Raw genomic sequence first — 12348 nt, forward strand, 5'->3', positions numbered from 1 at the left:
ATTTATCTATGTACTTGATATGGTAGTCATCAGATCCTTTTAGTTATAAGCTAGTTTCTAAAGCTAGTTCCTTAGCACATCCCTCATGTTATTAATGTTTAGTCATCTGCTGATGAGTGATTATTTCAATTACTTGCATTCCATCGAAAGCAGTAATGAGAGGTAAAAGTTTTCTTTTTACTGCTGACGGGTGATTGCGTTAAAGGGCCAAACCGTTTTTACCGGAAAATGAAGCTTCCGTCATAAATCATCAAACATCGTGCTCGGACAGTAAGCAGCACGGGGAGGGGGGAGGGGAAGGAACAGTTGGGTGGAAATGTAAGGTTTTGCACTGAAAGCGAAATCAACTGTAACCTCATTCGCATGTCACAATCAAATATCGATTAAGAACTCGGTTTTCATTTTCGGGCTTTTTCCGAAATGGGATGATACCTTCCTATATTAGCGGGACTTTACTTTCTGTTTTGTTTAATTGGGTTGATTTTGGCATTCTCAAGCAGGTTTGTTGGTAGGAATGAAGTCTTGCCGAGTAGAAACAATTGATTGAAAATCATAGATTTGTACCAAAAAGACGCATTCTTCGCTACCATTCTGTCATAGTGTCTTTTATTTAGCCTAGACCCATACGGGAGTGACTTCTTGGCCTGTCTGTATGGTGAGCCTTTTCCACCGTTCGCTCGGCTTTGGCTCGATTGCATCCGTACACGTCTCTATTTTGCTCCAGTATACATCATGTTGGCCTTTTTCTACGTTGCCTTTTCTTTTCTGCACAGCCATAAATTAAACGCTTGAGGAAGCATTTCCACCTGTTTTGTGCGGTGCGAACGAGGCACTTTTGTACCCCATTCCTACCTTCCTTTCTTTTGGTACGCTTAACGTCTTCGTGTGTGACTCAAGACGCTGGTGTCTTGGCTGGTGGAAGGTTAGACCCCCCCCCCCCGCATCCCCCAGACTTAGCAGACAGTTTGCCAGCTCCAGTTGGCATGGTTTGACTGTTGATGCGAATGGCACGAACGCTTGCGTCGGTTTTACTGCCGCACCCTTGGCACCCTTTGCATGGGTTCGAAGGGAAAGGGGAGGTAGGGTGGTAGCTCCATATTCATCATTAATTAACGGCAGCGTGTGCACACGTGAGGCTTTACGTTTCCTCGATCGCGTCTCTCATCGCTCATGCGTTCGATCGCGTTGCGTTTCCGTGCGTTTTCTTTCTTTCCTGCTCTAGAAGCAAGGAAGGGAAAATACTCCTCCTCCCCACCATTTTGCCCTCTTATCTACAGCCAACCCGTGCTGAATGGTACGTGTAGGAATCGAATTGAAAATTGCCACCAGCCAGGCATTAGCTGTTGCGGATTGGGCGTACTTTGCGCGATTGTTTAAAGGAAGCAAATAGTGCGCTGTGCGCTTCGTGCCTATTACTTCGTAGCTTGTAGGGAAGGTGTGAGTGTGTAGGGAAACACATTCTTCAGTTGAATTGTGGTCGGTTTGGTGGCGAATTGATTAGCGAATCTGGCGGTTACTTAATACTGCAACACCCTTTTTGTCTGCCGTTGCTGGGAAGTATTCACATCTTTTCAATGGTCTCCTCTTCCTTTCACAGTCATTTGAGTTGTATTTGATGGAGAAATGGTGTTTTTTGTTGTTGATGTGATACGATCACTCTTATTGTATTATGAGACAAATTACTTCACTTTGATACAAAATGGTAAATGGGTAGAAAAAAAAAGAATGGGAAAATGAGAGGATTTTGTTTATGTAGAAAGCTATATGGTTGAACAGCATAGATAGCGCATAGGATAACTTATTATATGTTCTTTTGGAAGTATAATTTTGCTTATTTTAATTTTTTTAATATGAAGATGTCAGAAATTATCATAGGACGAAGGACTAATTATTCAGCTATAAATAAATACTAAGCCACTGATAACTAAGCCCATTAGTGATTATTACGCCTTACCTTTGCATTGGATAGTTGAGATAATTTTTTGTAGTTTTATCCAAGACCTTATCCAAGCTGTATTACATCCAGAATGCTTTTTGCATAAAAATATTCTCCGTTTATTTCCTGATTCATTCATCCTTGAATTCAGTCATGTAAAATCAGTTCTTCATTTTTTTTTATCATTGATGCCGTCTTGGCTTGTAACATCTGCTTATGAAGACAATTTTTTAAAAATTTTGCTTGTTTTTTTTTGTAAAATAAATCCTTCGTAAAAGTGGACGTTCATTCGACCACGTCCTGAGAAAGGGAAGACATCGAATTCATTGACTAGAACGTTTCGATCGTCTTAACTCTTATAACTGAACTGTTTTCCTGAATCAAGGACTCGAGCTACATGATCTAAGCTATTGCGTAAGCTTTTCAGCAAGGAGCATGAAGAGAAGATAAATAAAGAGCTGCAGTAGCAGCAATACATGCAACAAGATAATGGAAAGGAATACAAGAAGTTAATGGAAGTTAAGGAAAAATAAGAAGAATAATAATAAAAAGAAGCAATGGCGTCTAGATTAAATGGGAATAGAGATCTCTATGGGTATGCATTTCCGATCAGAGCAACCACCGATGCGTTGTCAAACAAGTTTGTCCTTTGCTCCCGTTTGTCATCAACTCTTCAAACGCTCGGAGAAAACAAAGAAATATCTTCCTGAAAATATCATTTCCCACTTCTTGCCATCGAATAATGCAACGATTAAAGCTGATTCGAAAACCCACTCAACAACAACAACAACAACAGCAACAGAAACCGGCAGCCTCCAAACTAACGAAATCGAACTCAATCGCACCGGCACACTGTCCCCAGCTGGACTGCGACCAGATCCTGCTGGCGTCGAACTTCCTGCAGCACTATCTGCGCGACCATTCGCACCTTAACTTCATCGCCATTGAGGACCGCGAAACGATGCTGTTTCAGTTCGAGGAAAGTGCCTTTCCGCTGAACGAACCGTTCTGTCTCGGTATTCTGGCGTACGGGGGGCGTGAACCCTGCCGGCCGGAAAACAGACCCGCCGCAGTGGGCTACGCAACGGAGAACCAATTTCTCCCACAGCAGTACAAATATCTGAAGGACTTTCTGCCGGTGCTGGTGATGGGTTGCCGCACGACACGGTTTCAAGAGGAGGAGGTGGCGGTAGGAGCTCATCCGGAGGGTGAAGAACGGAATGTTTCGTTAATGTTTTGGCTGCTGACGATGAGCACAAGCGTTCCGTTGCTTGGGTATTTGTCCGTGAGCGATGTGCTGTTGCGTCATCAGCGAAGAAGTATGGTGAAGTTGCGCGAGCTGACGAACTCGAGCTCGGAATTTCCGGGCATCGGTTGTCTGTCGAAGGAATGGAACCTGCTGCAGCTGCAGCGGAAGGAAATTGATGTTCTATCGCACGGAGGGACATCGTTGATAAAGCTGGAAGTCATGATTGATGGTCCATGTTAGATAATAAAGCAAAGGATTGATGTATTTTGAGTTTTGATGTCATTTCAATTTAGAAGAATTTCCCCGAGAACTGTTTCCAACAAAGTGCACAGCATTAATCGTGTCTCATTTGCGCCTCTTTTCCAGGGTGATTATATTTGGATCGAGCCCGTGTCCGGACGAGAGTTTGATGTAGCGATCGGGGCTCGTGTAATCTCAGCGGAGGGTCGTCGGATTCAGGTGCGCGACGACGACGGCAACGAGCAATGGCTGACGCCGGAGCGACGCATCAAGGCGATGCACGCCTCCTCGGTGCAGGGCGTCGAGGATATGATATCTCTGGGCGATCTACACGAGGCAGGCATTCTGCGGAACCTGCTCATCCGATACAACGAAAATCTGATCTATGTGAGTGAGACCTCAAATGTGAACCTCGGGACATTGGGCGTTAACATTCTTTTCTTTCCTTTTTTTAGACATACACCGGTTCGATTCTGGTCGCCGTCAACCCGTACCAGATACTGCCGATCTACACCGCCGATCAGATCAAGCTGTACAAGGAGCGCAAAATCGGCGAGTTGCCTCCGCACATCTTCGCGATCGGTGACAACTCGTACGCGCACATGCGCCGGTACGGGCAGGATCAGTGCATCGTCATCTCGGGCGAGTCGGGCGCCGGCAAGACGGAAAGTACAAAGCTGATCCTGCAGTATCTGGCCGCGATCAGTGGCAAACACTCCTGGATCGAGCAGCAGATACTGGAAGCGAACCCGATCTTGGAAGCGTTCGGCAATGCGAAAACGGTCCGCAACGATAACTCGTCCCGGTTCGGCAAGTACATCGACATCCACTTCAACAGTGCGGGCGTGATCGAGGGCGCCAAGATCGAGCAGTACCTGCTGGAGAAGTCGCGCATCGTGTCGCAGAATGCGGACGAGCGGAACTATCACATCTTCTACTGTCTGCTGGCGGGACTGTCACCGGAGGAGAAGCGTCGCCTAGATCTGGGACAGGCGTCCGACTATCGGTACCTGACCGGGGGTGGTTGTATCCGGTGCGACGGACGCAACGATGCGGCCGAGTTTGCCGACATACGGTCGGCGATGAAGGTGCTCTGCTTTTCCGATCACGAGATTTGGGAAATCTTGAAGCTGCTTGCCGCGCTGCTGCACACCGGCAACATCAAGTACAACGCGACCGTGATCGACAATCTGGACGCGACGGAAATCCCGGAGCACATCAATGTGGAGCGGGTGGCGAACCTGCTCGAGGTGCCGCTTCAACCGTTCATCGATGCGCTGACGCGCAAAACGCTGTTCGCGCATGGGGAAACGGTCGTGTCGACGCTGTCCCGCGACCAGTCGATGGACGTGCGGGACGCGTTCGTGAAGGGCATCTACGGGCGGCTGTTTGTGCTGATCGTGAAGAAGATCAATCAGGCCATCTACAAGCCGAAGTCGTCGACGCGCAGTGCCATCGGTGTGCTGGACATCTTCGGGTTCGAGAACTTCGACCACAACAGCTTCGAGCAGTTTTGCATCAACTTTGCGAACGAGAACCTGCAGCAGTTCTTCGTGCAGCACATCTTCAAGCTGGAGCAGGAGGAGTACAACCACGAGAGCATCAACTGGCAGCACATTGAGTTTGTGGACAATCAGGACGCGCTGGATTTGATTGCGATCAAGCAGCTGAACATTATGGCGCTGATCGACGAGGAGAGTAAGTTCCCGAAGGGGACGGATCAGACGATGTTGGCGAAGCTGCACAAAACGCATGGGACGCATCGGAACTATCTGAAGCCCAAGTCGGACATTAATACGAGCTTCGGGTTGAACCATTTTGCTGGGGTGGTGTTTTATGATACGCGCGGCTTTTTGGAGAAGAACCGTGACACGTTTAGTGCCGATCTGCTGCAGCTGATTTCGAGCTCGACGAATAAATTCCTGCAGCTGGTGTTTGCGGAGGACATTGGAATGGGGGCGGAGACACGCAAGCGTACGCCGACACTTTCTACGCAGTTCAAGAAGAGTCTGGATTCGCTGATGAAAACGCTCAGCCAGTGTCAACCGTTCTTCATTCGGTGCATTAAGCCGAACGAGCTGAAGAAGCCGATGATGTTCGATCGGGCATTGTGCTGCAGGCAGCTGCGCTACTCCGGCATGATGGAGACGATCCGCATTCGACGCGCCGGCTATCCGATACGGCACAACTTCCGCGACTTTGTCGAGCGGTACCGGTTTCTGATCAATGGCATACCGCCGGCCCACCGGACGGACTGCCGGATGGCAACGTCGAAGATCTGTGCGACTGTGTTGGGCCGGTCCGACTATCAGCTGGGGCACACGAAGGTATTCCTGAAGGATGCGCACGATCTGTTCCTCGAGCAGGAGCGTGATCGGGTGCTGACGCGCAAGATCCTCATCCTGCAGCGTTCGATCCGGGGTTGGGTGTATCGACGTCGGTTCCTGCGGATGCGTCAGGCAGCGATCACGATCCAGAAGTACTGGAAGGGGTACGCACAGCGCCAGCGCTACAAGAAGATGCGCATCGGGTACATGCGGCTGCAGGCGTTGATCCGTTCGCGTGTGCTGAGCCACCGGTTCCGCCATCTGCGGGGGCACATTGTGCGGCTGCAGGCACGCATCCGCGGGTATTTGGTGCGGCGTGAGTACGGCCACAAGATGTGGGCGGTGATCAAGATCCAGTCGCACGTGCGGCGTATGATCGCGATGAAGCGCTACCACAAGCTGAAGCTCGAGTATCGGCGCCATCACGAGGCGCTGCGGTTGCGCCGCATGGAGGAGGAAGAGCTGAAGCATCAGGGTAACAAGCGGGCGAAGGAGATAGCGGAGCAGCACTATCGCGATCGGTTGAACGAGATGGAGCGGAAGGAGATTGAGATCGAGCTGGAGGAGCGGCGCCGGGTGGAGGTGAAGAAGAACATCATCAACGATGCGGCCCGGAAGGCGGACGAACCGGTCGACGATAGTAAGCTGGTGGAGGCGATGTTTGACTTTCTGCCCGATTCGAGCAGTGAGGCGCCGACACCGCACGGTGGCCGGGAAACGTCCGTGTTTAACGATCTGCCGGTGAATGCGGGCAGCCATGATGATATTATTGGCCCGATACACACCATCTCGGAGGATGAGGAGGATTTGAGCGAGTTCAAGTTCCAGAAGTTTGCGGCCACCTACTTCCAGGGGAATATTACGCACTACTACTCGCGGAAGCCGCTGAAGCACCCGCTGCTACCGCTGCACACGCAGGGCGATCAGCTGGCGGCGCAGGCACTGTGGATTACGATTTTGCGCTTTACGGGGGATCTGCCGGAGCCGCGGTATCACACGATGGATCGCGATAACACGTCCGTAATGTCGAAGGTGACGGCCACGCTGGGGCGTAACTTTATCCGCAGCAAAGAGTTCCAGGAAGCGCAGATGATGGGGCTGGATCCGGAGGCGTTCCTGAAGCAGAAGCCGCGCTCGATTCGTCACAAGCTGGTATCGCTGACGCTGAAGCGGAAGAACAAGCTGGGTGAGGATGTGCGCCGTCGGCTGCAGGATGAGGAGTATACGGCGGATAGTTATCAGTCGTGGCTAGAGTCACGCCCCACGTCCAACTTGGAAAAGCTACACTTTATCATTGGGCATGGTATTCTGAGGGCGGAGTTGCGCGATGAGATCTACTGTCAGATTTGCAAGCAACTCACAAACAATCCTTCCAAGTCATCGCACGCTCGGGGTTGGATCTTGCTGTCGCTGTGTGTCGGTTGCTTTGCACCGTCGGAGAAGTTTGTCAACTATCTGCGGTCGTTCATTCGCGAAGGTCCACCGGGCTATGCGCCGTACTGTGAGGAGCGATTGAAGCGTACGTTTAACAATGGTACCCGCAATCAACCTCCCTCGTGGTTGGAGCTGCAGGCAACCAAGTCGAAAAAACCGATCATGCTACCGATCACGTTTATGGACGGTAACACCAAGACACTGCTGGCGGACTCGGCTACCACGGCACGGGAGCTGTGCAATCAATTGTCCGACAAGATTACGCTGAAAGATCAGTTTGGCTTTTCGCTCTACATTGCACTGTTCGATAAGGTGTCTTCGCTTGGTAGTGGCGGTGATCACGTGATGGATGCCATCTCCCAGTGTGAACAGTACGCGAAGGAGCAGGGTGCTCAGGAGCGGAACGCACCGTGGCGGCTGTTCTTCCGGAAGGAAATCTTTGCCCCGTGGCACAACCCGATCGAGGATCAGGTGGCGACGAACCTGATCTACCAGCAGGTAGTGCGGGGCGTCAAGTTCGGCGAGTATCGGTGCGACAAGGAGGAGGATCTGGCGATGATAGCCGCCCAGCAGTACTACATCGAGTACAGTACGGACATGTCGATGGATCGGCTGTACACGCTGCTACCCAACTTCATACCGGACTACTGTTTGACCGGGATCGAGAAGGCGATCGACCGTTGGGCGGCACTCGTGCTGACCGCGTACAAGAAGAGCTACTATCTGAAGGATAAGGCGGCCGCGCTGAAGGTGAAGGAGGACGTGGTGAGCTACGCGAAGTACAAGTGGCCGCTGCTGTTTTCACGCTTCTATGAAGCATACAGGTTGGTGGGCTTAGATACGATAAGAGTCTTTTGGATTGCTTATTTAACGCAACTTCGCATTGCAGAAACTCTGGTCCAAATTTGCCGAAGAATGACGTCATCATTGCAGTCAACTGGACGGGCGTGTACGTGGTGGACGATCAGGAGCAGGTGCTGCTGGAGTTGTCCTTCCCCGAGATTACGGCCGTCTCGAGTCAAAAGACGAACAAGGTGTTTACGCAGACGTTCTCGCTGTCGACGGTGCGGAACGAGGAGTTCACCTTCCAGAGCCCGAACGCGGAGGACATAAGGGATCTGGTCGTGTACTTCTTGGAGGGATTGAAGAAACGGTAGGCAAAAGAAGCGTGTGTAGAGGAGGTGTTGTACGTAAATCTAATTTTTCTTTCCTAAAACAGCTCAAAGTATGTGATAGCACTGCAGGACTATAAGGCACCGGGTGAGGGGACCAGCTTTCTGTCCTTCCTGAAGGGTGATTTGATTATACTGGAGGACGAAAGCACTGGCGAGACGGTACTGAACTCTGGATGGTGTATAGGTAAGTGATGATGCAGATACAAGCGACGAACCCTCTCACTAGCGAATCTTTCTACTTCCAGGATGCTGTGAGCGAACGCAGGAGCGCGGTGACTTCCCAGCAGAGATCGTCTACGTCCTGCCCACGCTCACAAAGCCTCCACCGGACATACTGGCCCTGTTTAGCGTTGAAGATGCCCATCACGGCAAGCGCCTGAACTCGGTCCACTCGAACGGCAGCACCGAAGGACGCGATCGTCCGCACAGTTTAGCCGAATACTCGCTCGATCACTTCCGACCTCCGCCCAAGCGCACCATGTCGAAAGCGCTCAGCACACTCAGCTCCAAGGGTCGCGGTGGCGATGAACTGTGGCGCTACTCGCGCGAACCCCTCAAGCAACCGCTGCTGAAGAAGCTTCTCGCGAAGGAGGAGCTGTCCGAAGAGTCCTGTCTAGCGTTCATTGCCATCATGAAGTACATGGGAGATCTGCCATCGAAGCGACCGCGCATCGGCAACGAGATCACCGATCACATCTTCGACGGCCCTCTGAAGCACGAGATACTGCGCGACGAGATCTACTGCCAGCTGATGAAGCAGCTCACGGACAACCGGAACCGGCTGTCGGAGGAACGTGGCTGGGAGTTGATGTGGCTCTCGACGGGGCTGTTTGCGTGCAGCCAGCAGCTGCTGAAAGAGCTGACCCTCTTCCTGCGCACCCGCCGTCACCCGATATCGCAGGACTCGCTGCACCGGCTGCAGAAGACGATCCGGAACGGGCAGCGCAAGTACCCGCCGCACCAGGTCGAGGTGGAAGCGATCCAGCACAAGACGACGCAGATCTTCCACAAGGTGTACTTCCCGGACGACACGGACGAAGCGTTCGAGGTGGATTCATCGACCCGGGCGAAAGACTTTTGCCACAACATCTCGCAGCGGCTGAACCTGCGCTCGAGCGAGGGCTTCAGCCTGTTCGTGAAGATCGCCGACAAGGTAATCTCAGTGCCAGAGGGAGACTTCTTCTTCGACTTTGTGCGCCATCTGACGGACTGGATCAAGAAGGCGCGGCCGACGCGGGACGGCTCGAACCCACAGTTCACGTACCAGGTGTTCTTCATGAAGAAGCTGTGGACGAACACGGTGCCGGGGAAGGACAAGAATGCGGACCTGATCTTCCATTATCATCAGGAGCTGCCGAAGCTGCTGCGCGGGTACCACAAGTGCTCGAAGGAGGAGGCGATCAAGCTGGCGGCGCTGGTGTATCGGGTACGGTTCGGGGAGAGTAAACAGGAGCTGCAAGCAATACCGTAAGTTGTTGGAGGACGCTATGTTATCATAGTAGGGTGTGTTTGTGCAAGCTCTGATGATGTTGTGATCTTTTTGTTTTCTTCAGACAAATGCTTCGCGAGCTGATACCGTCCGACCTGATCAAGCTGCAGAACGTGAACGACTGGAAGCGATCGATCGTGGCGGCGTACAATCAGGATGCCGGTATGTCACCGGAGGATGCCAAAATTACCTTCCTGAAGATCGTGTACAGGTAAGTGAAGGATCTATTGGAGAGTTGTGAAGGGTTATTCACTACTTCCATTTCCCCTGTTAAAGATGGCCAACGTTTGGTTCGGCATTCTTCGAGGTAAAGCAGACGACCGAGCCGAACTATCCGGAGATGTTGCTGATCGCGATCAACAAGCACGGCGTTAGCTTAATACATCCCACGTCCAAGGTAGGTTCTCATGAGCGATTGCTTGAAGTAGATTACCTTCGAACCATCTGATTCACTCACTCTTTCCACAGGACATCTTGGTAACGCATCCGTTCACGCGCATCTCGAACTGGTCGTCCGGCAACACCTACTTCCACATGACGATCGGCAATCTGGTGCGCGGCTCGAAGCTGCTCTGCGAAACCTCCCTCGGCTACAAGATGGACGATCTGCTCACGTCCTACATTTCGCTCATGCTGACCAACATGAACAAGCAGCGCACGATTCGTGTCAAGTAAAAACGGGACAAAAGGTGCATCCGCTCAGCGTTTCAGTACAGTTCCGTCCAAAATGGAAGAAAAAGGGCAGCCGGTGGTGCTGGCATAGTACTTTTAGAGGGTTTTTTTTTTCGTTTTTCGTTTTAGTGTTTTGCAATCGAAAATGGAGCTGGCTGTTGCAAAAAAAAAAAAACAAACAAACACACACATACACGTAAATTAGCACAAAATATTTATCACGATCGTTAAGCAGTAAGAAAATACTCTCCCGGGTAAGGACGATACTGACGGTGGTGGAGGTGGCGGTGGTTGTGGTGATCGTTCGCCCTCCGTTTTGGAAACGATCCACACTACCAACGAAAACCACGGTGGGACTCCACACGGGAGATAAACATTGTTGATTAATGCGCAAAAAAAAAAACAGAAAAGCTAGGAAACACTAAGAAAACACGGTAGTTTGTTAGTTATTGTTCTTTGCCTTCTCTTCGTAGTTAGAATTATTTTATTCGTCTAGTTTTACGCAAACGCACGACAGCATGAGGGGATGAAAAATGGGGCTGAATTCTCTAAATTTTAAATCACAACAAATGGCATTTGGTAGTTTTTATACATTAGCAGCGTGTGCGTGTTTGCTTTTAGAAGGTGTGTGTGTGTGTATGAGTGCGTTGGGCACGGATGTACAGAGGGAAACGCGAAACGCGCGTAAGAGGGAAAGCTGGTTTTGCGTAGCACACATCCTCATTAGCTGATAAGGAGTTTAAGTTTTTCTTCCCCTTTGCTTAGCACACACTCAATCACACTTGCATAGAATGGCTTCCCTTTAGAAAGCAGTAGAAAAGAACCACGACAAGAGGCATTAAAATGCGCACAATCAAACAGCCGTGTGGTGGGTGTGTGCGCGCTGAGTTTCCGTGCTTTTTTTTTTCTCTATCGTCTTCGTAGAACGGTTTATTATGATAGATCAATGGTGCGCGCGCTGATTGATAGTAATTATTATTGAGGTGTAATTGAGTTGTAATGAGCATTATTTTCTTTTATACCGCTGCCGATATGTAGCACGGTGGGTGTGTGTATGAGGAAGTTGGGGTAGAAGACACGGCAACGGCAGACAGTACGGCGGTGGTTTAGTAAGTGTCCTTATGTATGATTATTATACGAGCATGGTGCGCCGGTGTTGTTAGAACGTTTGAATGGCAGTTATTAGTTACTTATTTCTGAGAACGAACTCTATGCAATAAATACAGACACAAGTGAAAAAGCGCGGGCGGATCGATTGTTGTGTGGTGGAAAGAAAGAAGCTTTAGCCAATCAAATAGTAAAGAAACTATAACACGCCACTGTTTAACATTCCGCTGCAAAACATCCGATCGAGAATAATTTCACGTGTTTCAGAGGTTCATATAATTTTGGGTGCTTTTCTTGACTATTTCTTACGGGAAATGAACATTATGTGAAGGGAATTCGACCGTATACCAAAAAGGGTCATTTGCACAGCCACATTGGAAAATTCTATTGAATTTCTTTTTCTTTCACATTGGAAACTCGTCGGCCCGTCGTCGATACTAATGGGCTTAGCTTTCAGCGACAGTTATTGTTGACCCGTAGCAGGATAGTCACGTGTTGTGTCCGCACAAAACAAACATGGGACGTGTCTCTGTGCGGCACAAACAGAACATGTGATTATTTATTCTTTGGTTTGGTTATACAATAAAACACGAATATATTAATAAATAACGAGACCACACACACGCAATGCGGGGAGAGAACAACTGTTCCTCCTTCTTGCGCTGCGATCCTCACTGAGGACGTTACGGGACGTCAGCTCTGCTGTCAACGGTGCAGGC

At 50.2% G+C, this 12348-nt stretch overlaps 2 protein-coding genes across 8 annotated transcripts in view; both read left to right on the plus strand.

Annotated features, from left to right (window-relative positions):
• Positions 1 to 10931, plus strand: part of LOC121595783 (myosin-VIIa) — a 31584-nt gene extending 20653 nt beyond the window's left edge. For all 7 annotated transcript variants that reach the window (XM_041919994.1, XM_041919998.1, XM_041919993.1 and 4 more), the window contains exons 4-11: positions 3552 to 3812; positions 3881 to 8010; positions 8076 to 8339; positions 8406 to 8545; positions 8607 to 9828; positions 9915 to 10061; positions 10127 to 10247; positions 10319 to 10931. In XM_041919994.1, coding sequence (XP_041775928.1) covers positions 3552 to 3812; positions 3881 to 8010; positions 8076 to 8339; positions 8406 to 8545; positions 8607 to 9828; positions 9915 to 10061; positions 10127 to 10247; positions 10319 to 10525 — 6492 coding nt within the window. In that variant the 3' untranslated portion in view covers positions 10526 to 10931. The remainder of the gene's footprint in view (positions 1 to 3551; positions 3813 to 3880; positions 8011 to 8075; positions 8340 to 8405; positions 8546 to 8606; positions 9829 to 9914; positions 10062 to 10126; positions 10248 to 10318) is intronic.
• Positions 2517 to 3449, plus strand: LOC121595784. The gene has a single exon (XM_041920001.1). The coding sequence runs from the start codon at positions 2679 to 2681 to the stop codon at positions 3423 to 3425; it is 747 nt and encodes a 248-aa protein (XP_041775935.1). The 5' UTR covers positions 2517 to 2678; the 3' UTR covers positions 3426 to 3449.
• Positions 10932 to 12348: the final 1417 nt, after the last annotated feature.

The sequence above is a fragment of the Anopheles merus genome, chromosome 3R (assembly GCF_017562075.2).
Source record: "Anopheles merus strain MAF chromosome 3R, AmerM5.1, whole genome shotgun sequence".
Classification (NCBI taxonomy): Eukaryota; Metazoa; Arthropoda; class Insecta; order Diptera; family Culicidae; genus Anopheles; species Anopheles merus.